This window comes from Panicum hallii, chromosome 5 (assembly GCF_002211085.1).
Source record: "Panicum hallii strain FIL2 chromosome 5, PHallii_v3.1, whole genome shotgun sequence".
In the NCBI taxonomy this organism is placed as follows: domain Eukaryota; kingdom Viridiplantae; phylum Streptophyta; class Magnoliopsida; order Poales; family Poaceae; genus Panicum; species Panicum hallii.
Genome location: NC_038046.1, coordinates 57,937,041 through 57,958,620, shown reverse-complemented (window position 1 = coordinate 57,958,620; position 21,580 = coordinate 57,937,041). Strand labels below are relative to the sequence as shown.

At 48.7% G+C, this 21,580-nt stretch overlaps 4 protein-coding genes and 2 long non-coding RNA genes across 7 annotated transcripts; 3 read left to right on the top strand and 3 right to left on the bottom strand.

The window, feature by feature from the left end:
* Positions 1-461: 461 nt before the first annotated feature.
* Positions 462-2,439, top strand: LOC112893543 (cytochrome P450 710A1-like). Its single transcript, XM_025960935.1, has one exon. The coding sequence runs from the start codon at positions 562-564 to the stop codon at positions 2,092-2,094; it is 1,533 nt and encodes a 510-aa protein (XP_025816720.1). The 5' UTR covers positions 462-561; the 3' UTR covers positions 2,095-2,439.
* Positions 2,440-6,653: 4,214 nt separating this feature from the next.
* LOC112893544 (phospho-N-acetylmuramoyl-pentapeptide-transferase homolog) lies at positions 6,654-10,647 on the bottom strand. 2 transcript variants are annotated; one of them, XM_025960937.1, is made up of 9 exons: positions 10,391-10,647; positions 9,896-9,973; positions 9,599-9,813; positions 8,616-9,066; positions 8,455-8,519; positions 8,189-8,382; positions 7,877-7,906; positions 7,698-7,789; positions 6,654-7,120 (listed from the first exon to the last, which is right to left on the bottom strand). In XM_025960937.1, the coding sequence occupies exons 1-9, from the start codon at positions 10,517-10,519 to the stop codon at positions 6,938-6,940; spliced, it is 1,437 nt and encodes a 478-aa protein (XP_025816722.1). In that variant the 5' UTR covers positions 10,520-10,647; the 3' UTR covers positions 6,654-6,937. The 2 variants fall into 2 exon arrangements, with proteins under 2 accessions (XP_025816722.1, XP_025816721.1); XM_025960936.1 differs by having other exon boundaries at positions 7,698-7,906; positions 10,391-10,646.
* A 380-nt stretch (positions 10,648-11,027) lies between these two features.
* Positions 11,028-18,340, top strand: LOC112893541 (potassium channel KAT2-like). The gene is made up of 13 exons (XM_025960934.1): positions 11,028-11,655; positions 13,430-13,467; positions 13,967-14,189; positions 14,270-14,485; positions 14,579-14,734; positions 14,805-14,862; positions 14,955-15,272; positions 15,845-16,084; positions 16,189-16,287; positions 16,377-16,409; positions 16,490-16,675; positions 16,770-17,424; positions 18,205-18,340. The coding sequence occupies exons 3-13, from the start codon at positions 14,074-14,076 to the stop codon at positions 18,315-18,317; spliced, it is 2,190 nt and encodes a 729-aa protein (XP_025816719.1). The 5' UTR covers positions 11,028-11,655; positions 13,430-13,467; positions 13,967-14,073; the 3' UTR covers positions 18,318-18,340.
* On the bottom strand, positions 12,854-15,031 carry LOC112893547. The gene is made up of 3 exons (XR_003228844.1): positions 14,929-15,031; positions 14,262-14,515; positions 12,854-13,196 (listed from the first exon to the last, which is right to left on the bottom strand). It is a non-coding gene; the product is annotated as an uncharacterized LOC112893547 (long non-coding RNA).
* LOC112893548 lies at positions 15,312-16,194 on the bottom strand. Its single transcript, XR_003228845.1, has 3 exons — positions 16,013-16,194; positions 15,778-15,875; positions 15,312-15,713 (listed from the first exon to the last, which is right to left on the bottom strand). It is a non-coding gene; the product is annotated as an uncharacterized LOC112893548 (long non-coding RNA).
* A 1,993-nt stretch (positions 18,341-20,333) lies between the features above and the next one.
* LOC112893546 lies at positions 20,334-21,217 on the top strand. Its single transcript, XM_025960940.1, has one exon. The coding sequence runs from the start codon at positions 20,503-20,505 to the stop codon at positions 21,007-21,009; it is 507 nt and encodes a 168-aa protein (XP_025816725.1). The 5' UTR covers positions 20,334-20,502; the 3' UTR covers positions 21,010-21,217.
* Positions 21,218-21,580: the final 363 nt, after the last annotated feature.

The window sequence follows — 21,580 nt, the reverse complement described above, 5'->3', positions numbered from 1 at the left end:
TAAGCAAATGGTTTCGAACTCCATATTTGGAAAAAAAAAACTTAAGCGGAGTTTGAAAATTTGCCCTTTTCTTGCGGGGCGGAAAAAGGCCGGCACGGAATATTTTAGCCTGCCAACGGTGGTGGAATATGTTTCCAAATTCTCAGCCCCAGGCGGTTAGCCGTCCACCCCTGCCGCCGCTATCCTGGGATGCCTTGGTAGGCTTCTGCTTCTGCTTCTGCTTCTTCCACTTCCCCAATCCGTGACAGGAATTCCTAATCCGTGCGCCTCCGTCGTCCTCCTCGTCCTCGTTTCTTCCACCCCGCGGCCATCAGCCAATCCGCCACGGCCGTGCCAGCCAGGCGAAAAGGCCACCTCCTTCGCCTTTCCCTTTCCCAGCCAGCCTTTGACCGCAGATTCCCGCTCCAACCTTCCTTTCCCTTCCACCCGAGCCCCGTGGCACCGCATAAATATACCTCTTTGGAATACCCATCCGCGTCAAAGGGAGAGGCGAGCTCCAGCTCCCCGCGAGCCTCAGCCCTTCAGGAGACCTGCGTTAGCAGCGGCTGAGGCCGGGGAGCAATGGCGGCGGAGTCGCTGTCCGGTTTCTTGGACATCCGCGCGGCGGCGCCGTTCCTGGTGGCGGCGGTGGCGTTCTACTTCCTGGTGGAGCAGCTGTCCTACCACCGCAAGAAGGGTCCCCTGCCGGGCCCGCCGCTCGTCGTGCCGTTCCTCGGGAGCGTCGCGCACATGATCCGCGACCCGACGGGGTACTGGGACGGGCAGGCGGCGCGCGCCAAGAAGTCCGGCGCGGGGCTCGCGGCGGACTTCCTAGTCGGGCGGTTCATCGTGTTCATCCGCGACTCCGAGCTGTCGCAGCGCGTGTTCGCCAACGTCCGGCCCGACGCGTTCCACCTCATCGGCCACCCCTTCGGCAAGAAGCTCTTCGGGGAGCACAACCTCATCTACATGTTCGGCGAGGACCACAAGGACCTGCGCCGCCGGATCGCGCCCAACTTCACGCCGCGCGCGCTCTCCACCTACGCGGCCCTCCAGCAGCGCGTCATCCTGGCGCACCTCCGGCGGTGGCTGGACCGGAGCGCCGCCGAGGGCGGGCGGGCCTTCCCGATACGGGTGCCCTGCCGCGACATGAACCTGGAGACCTCGCAGACGGTGTTCGTGGGGCCGTACCTCACCGGGGAGGCGCGGCGGCGGTTCGAGCGGGACTACAACCTCTTCAACGTCGGGCTCATGGCCCTGCCCGTGGACCTGCCCGGGTTCGCGTTCCGGCGCGCGCGGCAGGGCGTGGCTCGGCTGGTGCGCACGCTGGGCGAGTGCGCGCGGGAGAGCAAGGCGCGCATGCGCGCCGGCGGCGAGCCCGAGTGCCTGGTGGACTACTGGATGCAGGACACGCTGCGGGAGATCGAGGAGGCCGCGGCGGCGGGGCGCCCGCCGCCGGCGCACACCGACGACGAGGAGATCGGCGGGTTCATGTTCGACTTTCTCTTCGCGGCGCAGGACGCGTCGACGTCGTCCCTCTGCTGGGCGGTCTCCGCGCTGGACTCCCACCCGGACGTGCTCGCCCTCGTGCGCGCCGAGGTGGCCGCGGTGTGGTCGCCTGAGTCGGGCGAGCCCATCACCGCGGAGAAGATCCAGGCGATGCGGTATACCCAAGCGGTGGCGCGCGAGGTGGTCCGTCACCGGCCGCCGGCGACGCTGGTGCCGCACATCGCGGGCGAGGCGTTCCGGCTGACGGAGTGGTACACGGTGCCCAAGGGCGCCATCGTGTTCCCGTCGGTGTACGAGTCGTCGTTCCAGGGGTTCCCGGAGGCGGAGAAGTTCGACCCGGAGCGCTTCTTCTCCGAGTCCCGGCGGGAGGACGTGGCGTTCAAGCGCAACTTCCTGGCGTTCGGCGCCGGGCCGCACCAGTGCGTGGGGCAGCGGTACGCGCTGAACCACCTGGTGCTGTTCATGGCTCTGTTCGTGTCGGTGGTGGACTTCCGGCGGGAGAGGTCGCCGGGGTGCGACGACCCGGTGTACATGCCGACCATCGTGCCCAAGGACGGCTGCGCCGTGCGGCTCACGCAGCGCCGCGCCAAGTTCCCGTCTTTCTGAGCGCCCCTTGTCTGTCCTCTCGCTCCTCCTGCCTCCTCTGCCATTCCATTCCCTCTCTCCTCTCGGTTCCATTTTTCTTTTCGATTTCTTGGCGGGTCGCGCCCTCCGGTCGCCGTGTGATGCTTTGGTGGTGGTGATGATGATTTGTAGGTTGTGGTGTTGGCTTGCTCGTGTCTGCTGTGTGGCGGGGACACTCCATTCAATTATTTTGTTGGCAATTGGGTTGGGTCTGGTCGGGTTCGGGACTCGATCTGCTGCTTGGGGTCCCAGCCTGTCCAGAGGAGGAAGAAGATAGTAGCAGTGTCAGTGTGAATGAATGAATACTGTGGGTTGTTGGTGACTGCATGTGTACTGTTTGGCTGGTGTGGTGAGCGGCGGAGCAGTATCTGCAATGAATGAATGAATTCCGTCGATGGATTTGGCAAAAAAAAAACAGGTAGTGTGTGTGTGTGTGTGGACGGCGTACGTGCGCATGGCACCTTTCATGGTTTCGTGGTTGATGTTCCGGCTTGGGTTTCGTCGCGAGTGTGGGTGTCGACTGCTGCCCGTGGCACTACGCTGTGTGTGTAGATTGGCGTCCACAGGGCAGGTTCCAAGCTAACATTTGTCCTCTTTCAGAACCGGAAGAAATAGCACGTTGTGCGTGGCTGTACTAGCTAGTTGCACGTTGCCGTGGAACTGCTCCGTCCTCGGTGTGTACTTCACCGCAAGCCCTTGCATTCGTCCAACTCCGTGCTCAGATCCTCTGCCCCGTCCCGGCGTCCCTGCAGGACTGAAAAATTGCAGAGCTTGACCACAACCTCCGGCTTGAGCTTGGCCCCGGTCCGGCTGGCCACCACTGCCGACTGCCCATTTCTAGTAGTGTAGCTAGCTACCGACCCGAGATCTGAAGGGCAGGGAGGGAGGGGATCCAGAGCATGTGGGCGTCGCCCGGATGGCCCATGTGTCCAGGTGCCTGCCTGCGATCAACAGTCGAGCAATCATCAACGTCTTCCCTTTCCTTCTCTTCTTCCCCCAAATGATTTCGGCCATCACGCTGTCTCCGACAAGAGAAGCCATATAAATACAACAGTACTTATTTTTTCTAGCCTTCAACAGCATAGTCAAAAAGTATACTGCATTCCACCGGTAGTTGGCTCCCGCCGGCGATAAGAAATCTCTCCTGAAATCTCTCCCGCGCATTCTCCCTTGCTGCACAACCTTCTCTCTCCTCCTACCCAAGTGACCGTTGGTCGAGTCGCGGATGGCTTGGCCTGGCAGAATACGCATTTTAGCTTCCCCCTCCCCTAGTGGCCAAAATACCTTACCTTTGTACCTACTCTGTTGGAGACGGATGCCTGGTGCTACAGTATTTCTACAGTGATCATTTTACCCTTATCTAGCCGAATGGCTCGCGTGTCGGGGACAGCCTGGGCAATCGCGCACGCCCCGCCCGCCGCCCGGCCGCGCTCACGCCCTTCACGTGTCGCCGGTGGCCGCACGCAACGGCGCGGCGCGAAACCTGCCGCGCCATTGCTCTTCTCCACCGGACTCTCGCTGTCCTCGGAGGCCGCCATCGATCGAGCACAGCAGCACGCACGAGCCGTTTGCTTCGAAGACTGGTTCTGGTTCGAGAGCTTTTGCCCGTGCCTCCGCCCCGGAAACGCCCGAAACCCACGCGACCGGCGCCGTACTGTCCGCAGGGACCGTTCGTTCTTCCGGCCCCGCTTCACGAGCAGTGACCCCCGGATTAATCGTAGCCGCGCGTGATACGTGCCGGACTAGCTGCGGCCTGGCCTCCGCGCGCGGTCAACGGCGGGCACGTCACGCTCTGACGTCCGGCAGCCTGCGCCACCCCTTGGGAGCTGGAGGCCTTTCCGATCCGGCGGTCCGTCCTGGGCCGACGCCTCATCATCCAAGTCAATGTTCCAGCAGAAATTCTTGCGCCTTCTGCTCAGTTTGCTCTGGGCTCCAACCTTGGTCTAGCTAGGTAACCATCGCTTCCCATAATGATCTGGTAGGTAGGTAACCATCCGCAAGGCGCGAGAGCCCGAAGCGAGTTAGGCAACCGGCCGTTCCCGTACAACGCCGTCGTGGTTGCACGGGAACCTCGACCCTGTCGCGCGCGCGCGCACGCATGCGTGTCCCGTCGATCGATCCCCATCGGAGCACCTGGGGCCTCCTCCAGCGGCGGTCGAAATCGCCGGCTCGTGTCAGAATTTCTCCGACGTGGAAGAGAGAGAGCACGAAAAAGCTACGCGCTAGCGAGCCTGCGATCGCCGATCGCGCACGTCTTGCGGAAAGCTTTCTATCTCCGCGCCGCATGCTGCGTTTAATGCTCCGCATTTTCTTTTTCTTTTTTTATTGCTTCCATCCTCCACGTGAGCCAGCGATATCGCCGGCAGCTGCCTGAGGAGACCAGCACGTACCCCGGCGGCACGCCGCAGGTGCTGTACTGCCTAGCTGCCCAATGGTTTCAGCACTGTTTTTAATTGGGTGACGGCAACCTCGCGGTCGAGACGCGGCGAGCTTGAGCTCCAGCCGCCGCCACATGCTGCGGCTTCGGCACCGGGGCTGGGCGACCTGCGACCGGACGTTTACTTTTCCCTGTGCCGCCGCCGTTGTGCGACGACGACGGCGACCATCGGTGAAAGCAACATGCGCATGGACATGTGCGCGGACAGTGATAAGAGCCTAACGCAACCTCAACCTCAAGCCGCTCGCTTGATCTTGCAACGACGATCTGGCCGTTGCGTGTTCGGATCCGCCAGGCACATCGATCAATATCTAGCACCGGCACCAACACCATAATCTGGTAGCTAAGCTAACCGGCCGTGACCGCCGTACGACGTCGCTCGCCCGCAGTCACACCGCTGGCCGCCGCACGGAACGCGCTGCTGCAGGCAGGTCGCGCCACGCACCGTGCACGTACGCCCTGATGGCCGGCCGCAGGGTACGGGCCTGTCCTTGTCCAGTTCGACTCAAGGAGAAGCAACAAGCGCCGGCGGCCGCCCGCCGAACAACCCGTCGTACCAGGTACCTCGCCGCGGCGCGCGGCGGCCGTGCGGTTTGGTTGATCATCAGCGCTCAACCGCGCGGCGGCTGCCGTGTCTCGGTACTCTGCGCCTCTCCATGTTTCAGGCAACCTCCCAGCGGCCATTCCCAGAGCACGTTCCGTGCAGGCTACTACTCCGTTCCGGTTTGTGTGGGCGAGGGGAGAACGGCAGCACATGCACGGCGCGCGCGCCGTTCCACGCAGCCGCCTCTGCCGCTCCGCCTCAGCTTCCTCGACGACCCAAGAACTCTGCTGCTCACCGGCCAGAACCAGGGCCCAACCTTTTTTTTTTGACGGGACCAGGACCCAATCTTATCCACCGGTGGTACTATCCCCCCCCCATCCCCCATCACGGCACACGCGCGCGGCGGTCGAGTCGAGTCGGGTCGCGATCGTGCGAGTACGTTGCCGGCAGCGGGTCGCACGTTGCGTTCCCGTGTGCCGCGGCTGCGAAGCAACGTGCACGCATTGGTCCCTCGGATAAAAAAAAGGGGGGAAAACAAGAAAGAATGAACACAACGTGCATTAGATACTTCTAGTGTATACGTGAGGTCGTGTCGTATCGCTACGAGGCTGCCTGCCTGCCAACCTTTCGCTTGATCTCGCAACGATCCGGCCGTTGCTTGTCTGGATCCCGGATTTCTTTCCTGGGGTGTCAGATCTGCATTCGATCCGTTTGCTTATAATAGGGTACGAAAAGTCGTCGATGACAAGAGATAGGTCGCTCAGGGTTGAAGATGATCCCATGGCCAGCATTTTTTTTTTTGCAATCAGTTGAGAGTCGTCACCACTGATCATAGCTGCAGTAGCATTACGTCGTAGTCTATAACCTGTAAGCATTACGAAATGACACGCTTAATTCTTAAACCAGCCCCGTGACTAGAGAAGAATAGTTGCCTTGCCTGTCACGTTCCCCGTTTCACAAAGCACCATGCCCGGCTAGCATGGCACACGTCATTTCCCCAATGCATGCCCGAGCTTTGGGTTGAACTGCTCACGGCGATGCAATCATTGGGAGTAGATGGTGTCTGAGGTGACAACAGAGCTGCATGCCTGGACGACTGAAAAAGAACGAGAGCTACGGACCAGGCTCATACTAACAACTGACAGGAACAATTATCAGGAATAAATTAACGAGGCGCAATGCAGCACTGCAAACAATAGAAATATACAGCAATCAGCTGGATTCATATTTTCATATGCTACTCGGACGCAGAAGCAGAATCTAGCAGTAGAAAATGTGAATCGGCGACGGCGAGCTGTCTAGGTCAACTCGCCAATGATTTTTTAAAGAGCAAATGTCCAGAGAACTACCGGAATCTTATTACCCGAGAAATGGTAACCTGTAGCACCCTTTGGGCCTATCAAGCGGCGCATACCCGTGTAATTGGGCTACCATGCGCCAATTTCCTTGCAGAGCATGCATCAAGACTTCAATTCGACCATGCTTAAAATTCAACAATTTCATTCCATCAGACGTCAGTCAAGGCACACTGATGAAACAACTATGATTCAATTACTCATGTGCGATAAAAGAATTTTCTGCATTAATACCTTCTGTGATAATATTAATTAAGCTCACAGACAAGTTACATTTGTCCCCTTTCCAGAAAAAAAGAAGAGAAAAGTGAAGGCAGACGATACAACAAGCTTCACTCCACAATTCTCCTCTACATCAGTTTATTCAGTAATAATATCACTGAACCGCAGCCTTGGCAAAAATAAAAGAAAAAAGCTATCGTGTAAAACATATATTATATCACACACCTGAAATAGGAAACAATGAAAGAATGACAACTGAGCCTTCATCTACGCTGAAACAAGGCCAAGGTATCCTGCCAACAGAGTTAAGAAGCATGATATCATGTATGCACCCGCCACAATGTAAGGTTCCTTTATGCCCCACAGTCTGAGGTAGTAATGCGAGGGGCGAATTCGCAGTGGATGTATGTTTGTTCCACGGAAAGAATTTGTAGCCATACGAAAAGGAACCTGAGGCAGAAAAAAAATAATACAGACCTCGCAGTTATGTTCTAAATTGAGAAGGTCATGACACTACAAAAGTGCTAACAAATGGAATGGATGCTATTTGAATTCTGACAGAACCACAATTGATTCTAAGTTGGCCAAAAACATAACTTGCACATGCACAACGTTATTCTCCATATGAGATCTGGTGATACAAACTAATAGGAATTCATAATATAACGAGGGGATATGTGAAAGAAATAGTAACTTTAACTTTCGGTAGCAAAAAGAAGCAACACAAATATGCACAAAGCAAAAGTCAGTTTCATTACGTTTGTTTTAAATTATGTTGCTCACTAATTGTAGCAATTTATACCAAAAAGGCTTTCTTATGACATCCTTGTTCAACATCTTTAATTCCATTATCACACAACGAACAGCCGTTCTGGGCTAGGGTTCACAAAGATTGGAGGATGGCATGAAGTAGTTGGTCCAGAGAAGCGATCAACAAATAGCCAGGTGCAGATGCAGCATAACATGAAGCATGAACATATTTTAGTATTCAAACTAATGAAGAAAATGAAGGAACAGAATCACACACCTGCAATATTGCAAACAATAGCTCAATAAAGAAGAGACTGCATGCAATTAACATTGGAAGAAACATTCCACTGCATGCTGCAATTGCGGCAACTGCTCCTCCGAGTGCAAAAGAACCAACCCGGCTCATAACTATTGAGGCTCTATATCTGTTGTGAAAAAGAAAGCCAGTGCACGCACCTGACATTGATGCTCCAAAAACACTGAGCTCTGCAGAGATTATGCAAAGCTAATCATGTTACAGCGTTGAAAAAATTAATATCAAATATTGATCCACTGATTTATAATTATTTCACTATAACTTTAAGGTCAGTTAGACAAACTCGTAAGATGGTTCTCATATACAAGACCCCTTTGTGCAAGGAAAAGCTTCATATCATATGCCAGCTTCACAAAACAGAACTATTTTTACTCTTTCATTTTTGCTGCTCCAATGTAATATTAGACATGAGAATTATAAGGCACAGGATGATGGAATATAGAACATCTTACCAGAGCAGATTGGGAGAGCAGCAACAGACAGTCCTATGAGTGCTAAAGCAGCAATACCACCAGCCAAGCCATCAAGACCATCAACCAGTGTTACTGCTGTTCCCATGGAAAGAGAACATGTAGCAGCCAGAACCAAATAAACTTTTCCCATGAATGCAAGGCCAAGAGGTGGAGGCAGAGGAACCAAAAATTTCCTTCACATAATAAATTGGAACCAGTTAAGCTGTAGATGGAGCAAGGCATATATAAGTTACAGGTATGCTTACATGCTATATGGTGTCGAAATATCTGCAGAACCCAACCAGATAGAGAAATAAATCCCAGCAACAATCTGCAACACACGCAAAAATAGTTTGAATGTTAAATTCAGCGTAACATGAACGGACATCATATTTGCAGATCCACGCTTTGGAAAAGAACAGCTCACCTGAACCAAGAACCTTATCCATTGTGGTATTTTACGATTGCAATCTGTGGCAAGACTTGAAATATCATCAAGCAACCCAAGCATCGCAAATATGAGGGTAATCATAGCTGCTCCATTAACTCCATTTGAGTTGGAACCAACCTCTCTTCTTGCAACAAAAATACCAATAGGAACAAAGAACAATCCTCCCATTGCTGGGGTTGGCTTTCTACTTGAGGGAGAAACGGACTTCCCTCTCCTCCGGAAATGTTGGATCTTCAAGCTATCAGCGACTGGTGCAAACAGAAATCCAGCAAGTGCTGATAAAACTGCTGATATTAAAAAAGGGCGTGTCAAGTAAAAAGAGTCCAGCGGTAGTCTAACAATCTTCCAAGAACACCAGTCGACAAAGAAAAGTAACATCGCTAAGAAAGCAACCAGTCCAACATTATTCATCAGCCCTTGTTGAGTTCTGGGAATTAATGTAAAGAACTTTAGTCAGAACCTAGTTAATGCAGCAGTAAAAAATCTTATCTATCCATATTTGTAGTATGACATTCTTTCTGTTCTATTTACCACGACAAACAGGAACTACATAATTTTCCCCGAGACACATTAACCTCGAAGATAGTAGCATATGCCCTTATTGTAATAGTACATCATATTCAGAAATAAAGTACATAGTACATACCACATCCTAGGACCTAGGATAGTTCAATAAATGCTATGCACCCATCCCAGGAAAAAAAAGTTAAGGTATAAATGCTATGCACACATCTCAGGGGGAAAAATATAACATGTAGCCTTATTCCTAGATGGTACACTACTTTGTCCATACAAGCACTTGAGTTAATTGCACTTATGCCTCTTCTACTTCCAAGCAAATAATTCAGAACTGCTACTCTACAAACCCCCCTTCCCCCTAAACGAAAGAGAGGAAAAGCGGTGATATATGCCACAACATCTGGTTTATAGGATTGTCAGAAAAAAACTACTTTACTCACCTGCTCTTCTTATGCCCTTTGTCAATGGTGGCGAACCTATGGGCAACAACAGTCAAAGCACCCTCAGCACGGCTCTTGCCAGCCACCGGTAACTCAACATCCCCGAATGCGGTCAACACAATGTCCTCATCACTCCATTCACTCTCACTTGAATATGGAGCAATGCCAAAACCCTCCTCTCCATCATCAAGCACCAACGAGAAGTCCCCGGGATCCTACACCAAATCAGTACAAATGGTTACACAAGCTACTTAATAGTGAACAATTGTCACTTGAAGGGTAGAAGAATCACAGTACATCATCGAATGCCATGGTGATTTGAACCGGATTACGCCTCCGTGCAGTTCTTGAGGTTATGCTTCTGATTTGGGACACCTGTAGAAGCGACTAGGATCAGTTACATAGTTTCAAACACTCCCCTTAGGGAAAAAAAAACAGAAACTAATCACTGTGAGGTTTAAAGTACGAGCCAAATCCTTCTGCTCACAAGCCAAGTAATGTTCATGCAAGTATAAATAGAAAAGGTCCGACCTCAAGGTCTACAGAACATTTGTCGCAACAGCAAGAACCTGACCATTCCGAGCGGATTTCTCAATCAAATGGCACCAAATCGAACTACGCAAACAACCTCGCGGAAACGTGAAGCAGGGCGAAGAATATGAGAGATCACTCTACTCGGACTTGCGCGCTCACGCCCGCAATAAGGATGTCCGCGGAGATCAGGGAGGCGGAAATCACGAGGAAGTACGCTAGAAGAGGAGAAAAAAGGTGGCGAGAGATCTGGAACTTCACCTGGACTGCCGAGGGGCGGCCGGAGTAGAAAGAGGGAAGAGGCAGCCGCGGCGGCGGCGGCGGCGCGCGGAGAGGCCGCCGCAAGCGGAGGCGGGGGCGGTGGGGTGGCGGGCGCGCGGGAGAAGCCATGTTTGTCACCTCGTCGGAGATCGGGAGGTATTTTTAGACGGCGACGGCGACGGTGATGGCGATGATCGGTGGCCTCGAGGTGGGGGAGCCTCGTGGACTCGGTGCATATAGGCCAGTGACCCAGACGGCCCCGGTGTTCCGTCGGCTGCGCGCTGCGCACGGCTTCGGCTTTGGTTTCTAATTACTAATAAGACGTCCATTTTAGGGGGTTTTATGCAAAACTTCGGATCGCGATTCCAATCTAGGGGGTTTGGTGTAAAAATTCGGATCGCGATTAATAATCGAGATCCGATTTAGGAGGTTTTATGTAAAAATTTGGATCGCGATTAATAATTACGATCCGATCCGGGGTTTTATATAAATATTTGAATCGCGATTAATAATTACGATCCTATCTAGGGGTTATACGTAGAATTTAGGATAAAAACTGCGATCCATTTCGGGGAGCTTTTTGATAATATTTCGAGACACATGTTGACCGCAATCAACCGTCAGTATTCCCGTTGGATCGAGGCAGGGATCGCCGGATCGGACAGGGGAGGAGCTTCAACCCGCCGTCGCCATGGCCATGGCGGCTCCGAGCAGTCCCCCGACCCACCTCGGTGCTCAGACCGCCTCCATCCTCCGCCGACCATGGTCTTCGTTGTTCCTTTTTAGGATAAGTCCGGCCAGCCGCCGCATTTCAACCATGCCCAGCCCAGTGCGCTTAGCCTTCCTCTCTTCCAACACAGCCGGAGACATCCTGGAGGCCTGGAGCTCACCGGTGACTGAGCCAAGTCGTCGAGCTGCGATAATCCTCTCCGCTCAATCTGGGTCGCCGACGCCCACCGGGATGCCGGAGTCGCCACTGTGCCGCGGTGGAATTCATCGTCCCTGATTCAGGAGTGTTGGCTGTGGCTCCTCGCTGCGCTCATCAGATTAATCGAAGTGCTGGATGGAGGTATTGGTACTGGTTAGGCTGAAACGTTTGGTCCTCCAGATTTCATCTTCAGCTACACCCAACCGAAGTGGCATTGCTCGTTGAGCCATCAGCAACGGCTGCAGATATTTCGTTTCATCATTCAGTTGAGTCATGGCATTGGTTGGAGGACATTTGCTATCATGATCAGAATTGGACATGTATAATCAACTGCCAGGTACTAAAACATCGATTCCCGGTTCATTTGTTTTGCCTCAAATGCAGTGCTTTAGAGCTGTTAACGTTGGATTCCTCAGGACTGCAAACAAATCCAAAACTCTGAAAGATGTCCAGAAAACAAATCCATAACTCTGAAAGATGTCCAGAACGCAGCAACCTCAGTATGGAATTGGCGCCAGACTTCTGGAGCGAGCTCTTGATGTTATCGGCTGGTGCACGGTGTTTGGACACCAAGCATTTTTTTTTTGTCCCAGATGCCGCAGGAACTGTGCAGATTGAACCAAATTAGTATCAGAACCTGAATGTTTGGTTGGTGTGACGATACGAGTCACGGTGCATTCATGTATGAAGAAAACATGCTTTCTTTACCATTGGATGCGTTTTTCTACTGAAAGAAAAAAGCAAGCTGTTGATGTTGGAGGTTTCAGGCGATGATCAGGTCTCCAATTTCAGTAACCTATCATTTCTCGTCTCTGGTGATAAATATTTTGACAGCACAATGCCTCGTCGTCTTTATCCTAAAAGGGAGAAAAACAAGGAGGTACGACAGAGAAATAAATTGAGCTCCCATGGCATTATATGCTAGAATATTCCGTTTCCATTTTTATATGACGGCATCGAGGCGAAAAACAGGAAAAGCTGTCTGGAACTTAGCATCTGCAGTCTCCAAGTCAGTTCTTCGATTTTACCAAAATTTGAACCCACCAAAGCTTGGTCACAGAACTTGGCAAACCTGAAACTGACAAATAAAAATGGGCAAATCTCCCAATTTTTATTAGATGTATGCAGTAGGCCCAAACCTGTCAAAATTTGGTAACTTCTAGCTTCAAATTAAACAGCCTGATTGCAAACAAAGAAAAAAGAGAAAGAGAAAGTACTAATATGTCGAACAACAGGGGTTACGGTACGATTCTAAGGTAACCATGCCAGGTGCCGTTTCTTGTTTGCCCTCCGTTCATGCCATGATCTGGCAAAAAGGGGTTCATGGCTTTCCCTAATTCAATCTTTTTCATCAATAAAGAATACGACTACCACGGTCTTGATCAATAGCCAGTTATATTCGTTTTGAAGAGTTCCATTTAAGTGCAACTTGTAGAACAGAAACTTAATCTAGTAGGATATATTGCTGGGTGATAACATGGAAGCTGCAATTTAGCAGCAATGAGAAGAGGCGAGAACCCCGTGAGTTATCTTCATTCTTCACCAATCAACATTTTCATTTCCAGGTGCTCATCTCTAGAATCCAGGATCACGAGTTAGCTACATGTGATGAAGTAAAAGGTACAACAAATGTCAGCCAAGTCTTGAGCCAGGCTTCTAGCAAAGGTGCACACCCACAGGCAGCCTGTGACAAAAGATCAGCATCTGGAAGGCAGTTAGTGGGTTGTGACTTGTGAGGAAGGCCGAACGCCCAGACCAAAGTCATCTAATCTGAACAATTTCTTCACTCTCCAAGAAAGGAACCTCCTTTTTTATTATTAGTTGTCACACACAGCTTCATTGACACAGCCTTGTCTAAATTTTCTGTAACCAGCACACCTGCAAAGGAAAATAAGCATGAATTGTCACTATAATGCTCCAATAATAGCCGTGCATTGCAAGATAGGTGCATGAAAGTACATGCAAATTTGCAAAGAAGAAATTATACAATTTAATTCCCCATTGTCTTATGTCTTGCCATTTTTATGTGCAAACTCATAGGATAGCTTGTGTGAAAAAAAAAGTTGTTCATGATGAGAATTACAATAATTCCACCTTTGTTACTATTTCAGACCTCCGTGGCATGAATCATAACAAGAAATCAGCAGTGGTAAGCTTGCACATCAATATCTACACTTTCAGATGTAATATTTCATTTAATTCATGCATTTTTCAGATGCCAGAAGTTTCCCCAGTTTATTCCATGCACATATTTCGTATCCCATAGGTCATAAAAAATGGGTATGCCTTTACACAGAAAAGCATGACGAACTATTTGTGTTAAGAACAACTTTCTTATGCTACTAACAATCCCCTATAAACACCATAGTAGACGAATTAAAGTTTATTACATTCTCAAAAGCACATTTAAATTCTATTAGTGGATGATTATATCCATCAGTCACTCCATGAAATTTGTGCATCGCGCCTAATAGGTGATACATCACAGAAAACTGGCAGACAACATTCATAGCTAACTAAACACCACGAGCAGATAGCCTAGACCATTTATTTGTACAGAAATAAAGAGATAAAAACACGTCACTTTCTAATGAAGTCCACATCAAATATCATACTTCCATGTTTATTGATCCTATTCTTTCTTGCAGCCAAACCAAACTCTTATTTATGCAGCGCATTCACAACTATCACTCTGCAACAGAAATAGCACAAGGATATCAACCTTGGTATACCATTGTTTGAGTTAAATACTCCAATGGAAGATGTTAGCAATATATTCCACAATGATCTACTCCCATCTCTAGGAGCAAGAGCAAACCAATCTATCAAGTTGAGGAAATTCATCATTTCTCCTTATGATCCGCGTTACAGGTAAACTCATTGCATTTACTTCCAACTCTTGTGAATGAGTACAGAAATACTTATCTTACTTGCTTGCCATACCTCATCAGAATCTGGGAGACGTTGTTGCTTGTTCTTGTTGTTTACTCAGCATGGATCTGCCCATTTGAACTAGCATTTCTGAGATATCTCTCGTGGGAACTTTTTCTTGTTGAGAACATTGTCGATAGCATCTTCGCAATAGATATCATTCTCACTTTTTTTATAGCATATCTGGATCAGAAATCGTATCTTCTAGTGGATAATCCAAAAAGGATTGCAGCTAGGTCAGCACCTCCATCTTAACTATGTTATACCTAATAGTGGGAACATGTACAAAAATAACAGTTATCATGAAACTCATAATAGACTGTATGCAGATATATCTCCTCGTGGTTCATATTTGACGTTTGTTCAACAATTCCATATCAACCATTTGGGCTACTATTTAAAAAACATGCAAATGGCCTTGCCTATAGGATGCTTGGCATGCTTCGGTTATGGCGCCTCCGACGCCTCAGTGCTTTATTTGCCAGGTATGAATTTTGGAATCAAGACTTGGAAATGAGATGGCTGAGAACTAATAGGGAAACTAATCTCTTCTAGGATTGAAAAGGATATCAGATTGAACTACTACTGGATAAGATGCATCAAACTAATTTCTGTAAGTGTGTATGTTCCCTCAGACATGATACAAATCAACATATATGCCTCCATAGAAGAAACTTACTCGGTACTTTTGAGTAAATTCTGCAGGTTACTCTTTTTGCAGTACATTGTGCAGGATGCTTCAATTACTTAATAGCTGATAGATATCCTAATCCAGTGAGAACCTGGATAGGAGCAGCAATACCAAACTACAGATCAGAGAGCCTATGGGTTAGATACGTTACATCAATTTATTGGGCCATTACAACACTCACAACAACTGGTTATGGGGACTTGCATGCAGAGAATCCAAGAGAGATGCTATTTAGTACATGCTACATGCTCTTTAATCTGGGACTGACAGCATACATCATAGGTAACATGACAAACCTGGTTGTCCAGGGAAGTTGCCGTACCAGAAATTTTGTACGTTCCCTTCGAAACACCATCAGCTAATCTTTTTATAATTCTGGTGATGTTGATATTACTACTTTGCATAACTTAAGCAAAAGGATGGAAGTAGAAAATGAATAAAAAGAAGAGTTCAATTGCTAGATTGATTCTATTGTAAAGCATATGCATCTCAGGTATTAATGCCAGGATAACTCAGAAAAAAATTACCTTCTCTATACACTTGTAACAAGGCGTGCAAGTGGGTACCTAATGGTGTTTTTTCGTCGGCTAATAAATTATTTTGACTTGCTATTTTAGTTAATTTCTCTCCCCTAACTTAATTACATGGAATGTCACTGTAGTTCATTTTATCAAATTTAGGTTGACCAAATGATCCAAAAGAAATGAAACTTGCATTCCTACTTGTAACTGTCATGCCTAGATTTCCAATCGTTTAGTACTCCAGGATCATGCCTGTAAAGTAAACATAGATTAAAACTCCACTTATAATGCATAAACATATACATGAATGATATACCTTTTGTTTCAGTGTTGTTGTCGGTTTCTCTAAAATTTCTTGATATTTCCTTTCTCCAATGGTGCAGAGAGACACAATCCATGCTGCTTCCCAGTTTGCTGCAAGAAATCAGTTACCTAAACACATAAGGGATGAAATGCTAGCTCATATCTGCCTAAGGTATAAGACAGAGGGTCTGAAACAGAAGGAAACTTTGGACAGTCTCCCAAAAGGAATCCGATCAAGCATAGCATACCATTTATTCTTCCCCATCATCGAAAAAGTCTATCTTTTCCGTGGTGTTTCTTTTACTTGCATGCTCCAACTGGTATGATGCACAAGAAAACTACTTTGCTATGCTAGAGGAAATGAAGAATGTATCCAATAAATATGAAAACAAATGAATGCTCACGAATTGTCGTCTCTTTGTAGGTGACTGCAATGGAAACAGAGTACTTTCCACCCAGAGAACTTGTCATATTACAAAATGAAGCGCCGACAGATGTTTACATATTAGTTTCAGGAGCGGTGGTTAGTACATCTGTAGTTTTGAACATTACCATTTTTTCTGTCATATGTAACATCCATGTATATTATCATTTTGTTACCTTCTTTGGCAGGAAGAGCGGATTGAGATGGATGAGGGTGAAAAGGTATGAATTATCACATGTTCATTTACATTAATAGAAAAGGAACATTTAAAATTTTAAAGTGCATCACTAAAAAAATGCAGGTTCAGGGAGTACTGTCCACTGGTGAAATATTTGGTGAAATCGGGGCTCTCTGCAATGTCCCCCAGCCATTTACAGTCTGTACAACCAAAGTTTCACAACTCCTGAGGGTGAGCACAACAGTGCTAAAAACTGTTATTGGGGATAACAAAGAAGATGAACAAATTGTACTGAGCAATATATTCCAGGTGTTTATCATTTGATATAATCATGATATTGTGTTATATAATTCACTTGTTTATGCAGGAAAAGAAATTGATGTTATTATTCATCATTTGACAGAAAATAGGCAGAGATCCAATATTCTCCGCTGTGTTCATGGCCAAATCAATGCATAATCAACACTTCAGAAAGTATAATAGTTGTTCCACCTTCAACCAAGTCAGTCAAGAAAATGAATCAGAAGGAAAAGGAAGATTAACATCGTGTTGCGGAGATGAGCACTGTAAAAAACTTGAAGAAACAGATAGACATGAACCACTTCATAAGACTGCAAATCACAGTGACTGCAACAGAATCAATTATTTGAATGCTAAAAGTGGAGGCATAGAGAAACATATTCCTACAAAAACGATGTGTACAGAGTCTATGGACAAAGGAAAGGCGGACGTTCATCAACCGAAGTTGACTGATAGTAGCATCACTGGATCTGAAAAGGCTCGTGTCATTACCCAAAACACAAAGGAACACACAAAAATCAGGCAGTCAAGGATCCCTGATAAGATACTTGCATTCTCGGTGCCTGAGGACCTTCAGGAGATAACTGATAAGTACACAGAAGGTGGCACATGTTCATATAAGGATGGTGGTTCTGTGGTTACAGAAAATAAAAGAGTGACGATTCATGGGTATTCACAGAAGAACACAAATTTGAAGGTCCCATGTGCAAAAGTTATAAATCTACCAGGATCTATGGATGAATTATTCACTGTAGCGAGTAAGTATTCTTCAACTCATGCATATCATTACCATTAAAGGCATCCATGAGACTATAGGAGAGCTCACAGAAGTCCAAAAGGAGCTATGGCATCTAACTTCTAAATACAAAAGGAGGTGAGCTTCCTTGAGAAGTCATTCCAGCTGCCATATGTTAGGAGAGCCTAGGTTTCACATTGCTTATTGTTGTAGTATTTTAATTTTCATTTTATACAAAATTAAAATGACCTTTCTGAACAAAGTGAAACCAAAACAAAATGGTGAGGTAAGACAAAGTATTGATCCACAAAATCACTGCCAGGCTGCAGCCAGCGCTGCATACAACTTTTACTTGCGTGTTAGAGAAACATTTGAAGTTTAAGTTGTGCAAGAATGACTAATAATTACAGAACTAAATCTCAGTAGGCAATACGTTTTTTGTGAAATCAGAAATAACCAAGACAACTGAACATCTTAATGCTGTTTTAATCAACAAAATAAACCCAGTGGGTAATGTGCTAACCAAAAGATATTTTTCTTTCAATAGAGTTTATGGTACAATGCCATGTATTCTATTGCATCCCAACAGCTACCACACAACTATTCAACATTGATTGTTTGAAGTTGACACTGTACATGCATTATCTGGATAACTGGACTGACACGAGAATATCTAGCTGTATTTGTGTTGGTTTAAGTGTGATGGGGGCCCGTAACCATTAACCAATACCATATACTATCAGTGGGAAATTCCTAGAACAGTCAATACCATACTATCTTATCCTGCAATTTTGTGGTGCAGGTCAGAAGTTTATGGGTTTTTGTCCTATCAAACTATTCAATCAAGAATTTGCAGAAATTGATGATATCACAGTTATTCGAGATGGTGACCATTTGTTTCTTATGGAGTCTTGATCATGGAAGCTCATCGATGACATCAACTATGCAAAGAGCAAGGGTTCCTTTTCCCTTAAGAATACCAATAACTAGAGGAGTGGCTGCTGATTGGCACCTTTGCATGGTCTGTTCCCATTTGTGATCCATGGCCGCAGGTTACGGAATTGTGAAACTTGGTGGAATCATGAAGAACATTTGCTGCTTAGGAGAAAATGGGAGGTACATTTTTTTTAGGAAAGTACTGTACAAAACCATATAGAGATGGCCAAGGTTATACTATCTCTGTTCTGCAGACTTAAACGCTGGTTTGAGTAATCAATATCGGATAAGATGTATAGGGAAAAAAATCAGGTTTCCTATGAATGAAATTGTATATCACCAAGCAATAAAACTGCATAGACCAGGATGCAAGTGAAAAGTCCCTCACATAGATACAAATTTGAGAACTGGGCCACAATTCATCATTTGCACTTGTATGCGTAAAAGCTGCTACCTAGTGTCATATCAACTGAAATGAACTTAAATTTTTCGAACATATCTGCGCATAACAAATACAAACTCTAGTGGTTCTTTCTATATTTTGACTCACAAAGTCAGTGATGAGATGAGCTGTTTTTACTGCTGAGGAGAAAAATTGTCCAGATTTACTTTGCCAAGGTCAGATGCAAAACAATCAGTATCCTGAATATGAAGTTCAGGCTAAAATAGTAGCAGTAGTGTGTAGAACACACCATATTAATTTGGGTTCTAAAGTCATAGAGACCAAAGTAACTTCTTTTAGTGATCAAAACATCTTCCAGGTCCAACCCCTGACATTGTCAATCGAAGCTGGAAACCAACCTAACCGAACAGATCCCTACAACAAGCCGAACGGCTCGACAACTACAGGCAGACCCAATCATCCAACCTGCGACCAGTAGGGATCAACAGACCTCCACAAGGAAGCGAGCAGGCCGTAAGCAATGCAGACCCGAAGTTCCACAAATGTGACCGGAGGTTAGGGGATGATTGGGAATGCGCCTGCACCTTGAGGCGAGATTCCGGGTGATGGCGCTCCGTGGCATCGCTCGACGGGCGCGGAGGACGCCGGGAGCGGGTCGGGCGGCGGCAGGAGGGAATCGGCGGGGTAGCAGCGGCCGCGGCAGCGGCAGGCAAGTCCAACGGACCAGCCGAACCTGCCGCCGTCGCCGTAACTCGCTCGACCTATTTCTCCTGGCCGTTGGATCAGGAATCTAGAGCCGGTTTATCTGGGGTTCGGCGACGACGCATCCAACCTCCACCTCCACGATGACCACCAGTCCACCACCGTGGCCGCTCCTCTGCTGCTCCCCTTTTCCTTTCCTTTCTGAGCTCCGAGAACCGGTCCACCGCGCCGATGGCAGGCCGCAGATGCACACGCATCTCCTCGACGAGCAGTTGGTGGTTGGGGTCACAGTACTTGCCATGAATGCCCGGAGCTTTCATCCGCGCGGCACGCGTGTTCGAAACTGTCGGTAGCTGAAAGCAGCCGCGAATCGGCAGCCAGCCAGCCACCATCGACACCGGACCTCGGCACGACACATCGAATCAGGCGGTCGCGCGCTGCCGGCGCCGGCAGCGCCTCCATGCCAAATCTCCTTCTGAGGCAGCATCGCCAGGCGCTCCCTCGAAGTCTCCGGCCAACGGGTTCCATTACAAGCGGAACAGGGTAGCGTAATAAACAAGCGGAGCCCGAACAGCTCGTTCGCTCAGCGGCTTGGTGACGCGGAGGCGAAGGGGGAGGCCGGTCCGGCGATCCCCGTCGCTTAATTTTCAAGGCACCAAACCGACGCGGTTTAGCGCGCAACCACTGCCTGCCTGCACGGCCAGCCGCCGAGCACGACACCGACACGGCATCCCCGTAGCGGAGGTCGGAGACCAAGCCGAGCCGATCCCAACCCAACCCGGCAACCCCCACCGGCACGGCCACCCCACCACGTCGCGCCCAGCGCATTAACTAAACCCCGCCTTAAATCCCCCGCACCCCAACCGGCAACCGTCCCCCGCCGACCCGATCCCCCCCGCTATAAATCCCCGGCTCCTCCCCCGGCCTCCCCAATCCACAATCCCACCGCCCCAGCAATCCAGCATTGCCATTGCCCCTCAGCTCGCCGGAACCCCCAGCCCGCCGGGACTCGCCTGATCTCGCTCGCTCGGCCGCCCGCCGGATCCGTCAACAAAAGCCATGGGGTCGCAGGCCGTGGAGGCGCACCGCGCGGGCGCGGAGGTGTACCGCGGCGCGGCGCTGTGCGCGGAGAAGTCGGCGGAGCTGCTGGCGGAGGTGCACCTCCCGCTGGGCCTGCTCCCGCTCGCCGACATGGAGGAGGTCGGTTACAACCGGTCCACGGGCTTCGTCTGGCTCCGCCAGAGGAAGGCCCTTACCCACACCTTCCGGCAGATCGGGCGCCAGGTCTCGTACGCCGCCGAGGTCACCGCCTTCGTCGAGGACCGCAGGATGAAGCGCATGACGGGAGTCAAGACCAAGGAGCTCCTCATCTGGGTCACCCTCTCCGACATGTTCGTCGAGAAGGACGACACGTCCAAGATCACCTTCAAGACGCCCACCGGGCTCGGCAGGACCTTCCCCGTCGCCGCCTTCGCCAAGGAGGGAGACAACGGCAAGACCAAGCCCAAGGAGGCGCCCGCCGCCGCCAACGGCAAGGAGCCCGCCGCCGCCGTCAGCGGTGAGTGAGTCTCAGGTGGCGGCGAGGACCGGAGTGGAGTGCTTTTTATGGTGGTTAAACTACCTGCTTAATACAGTATTAGTTAGTAGCGCTGGCCGTTATTGCTATACTACGACAGTTCTGAATAATGAAGTCTGTACTGCTGCTACTGTTTGCTTAAATTTATGTTCTATTTATGAATGATGAAACGAGAATCAATCATCAGCTTTGGAAGCTTGCCTCCCCTTCGACAGAGGTTCTCTGCCCTTCACCTTTTATTTTAATAATCTTAATTCTTAAGTGAATACACAATAATTAGCATCATCTTCAATTCAGTCAATTCACAAATTGCAGATCGATAATTAGCATCAGCTAGGATAACAACAAACTCTTGACAGAGACAGCCAGCAATAGATAGAACAAGAGTCCACAATCCCACACGTTCCAACTTCCAACAGCATACATATAACTGAGGGGGAATTCAGAGGTGTAGGATATGAGCTCCTTGCTTGCTTTACCAGTGCAGCATCCAGGCTTGAAACTGAAACTGAAACTGACGAACGATTCCAACAACACCGCGTAGTTGTTCAAGTGCAGATC

Bases quoted from the DNA above. Each gene is read 5' to 3' on its own strand.
- LOC112893543 (XM_025960935.1), top strand. From the start codon at position 562: ATGGCGGCGGAGTCGCTGTCCGGTTTCTTGGACATCCGCGCGGCGGCG.
- LOC112893541 (XM_025960934.1), top strand. From the start codon at position 14,074: ATGGAAGATGTTAGCAATATATTCCACAATGATCTACTCCCATCTCTA. The intron at 14,863-14,954 runs GTAAGTGTGTAT...TAAATTCTGCAG, and splicing joins GATGCATCAAACTAATTTCT to GTTACTCTTTTTGCAGTACA. The intron at 16,410-16,489 runs GTATGAATTATC...AAAAAAATGCAG, and splicing joins AGATGGATGAGGGTGAAAAG to GTTCAGGGAGTACTGTCCAC.
- LOC112893546 (XM_025960940.1), top strand. From the start codon at position 20,503: ATGGGGTCGCAGGCCGTGGAGGCGCACCGCGCGGGCGCGGAGGTGTAC.
- LOC112893544 (XM_025960936.1), bottom strand. From the start codon at position 10,519: ATGGCTTCTCCCGCGCGCCCGCCACCCCACCGCCCCCGCCTCCGCTTG. The intron at 8,383-8,454 runs GTAAGCATACCT...TATTATGTGAAG, and splicing joins ATTTCGACACCATATAGCAT to GAAATTTTTGGTTCCTCTGC. The intron at 7,907-8,188 runs GTAAGATGTTCT...TAATCTCTGCAG, and splicing joins TGCTCTCCCAATCTGCTCTG to AGCTCAGTGTTTTTGGAGCA.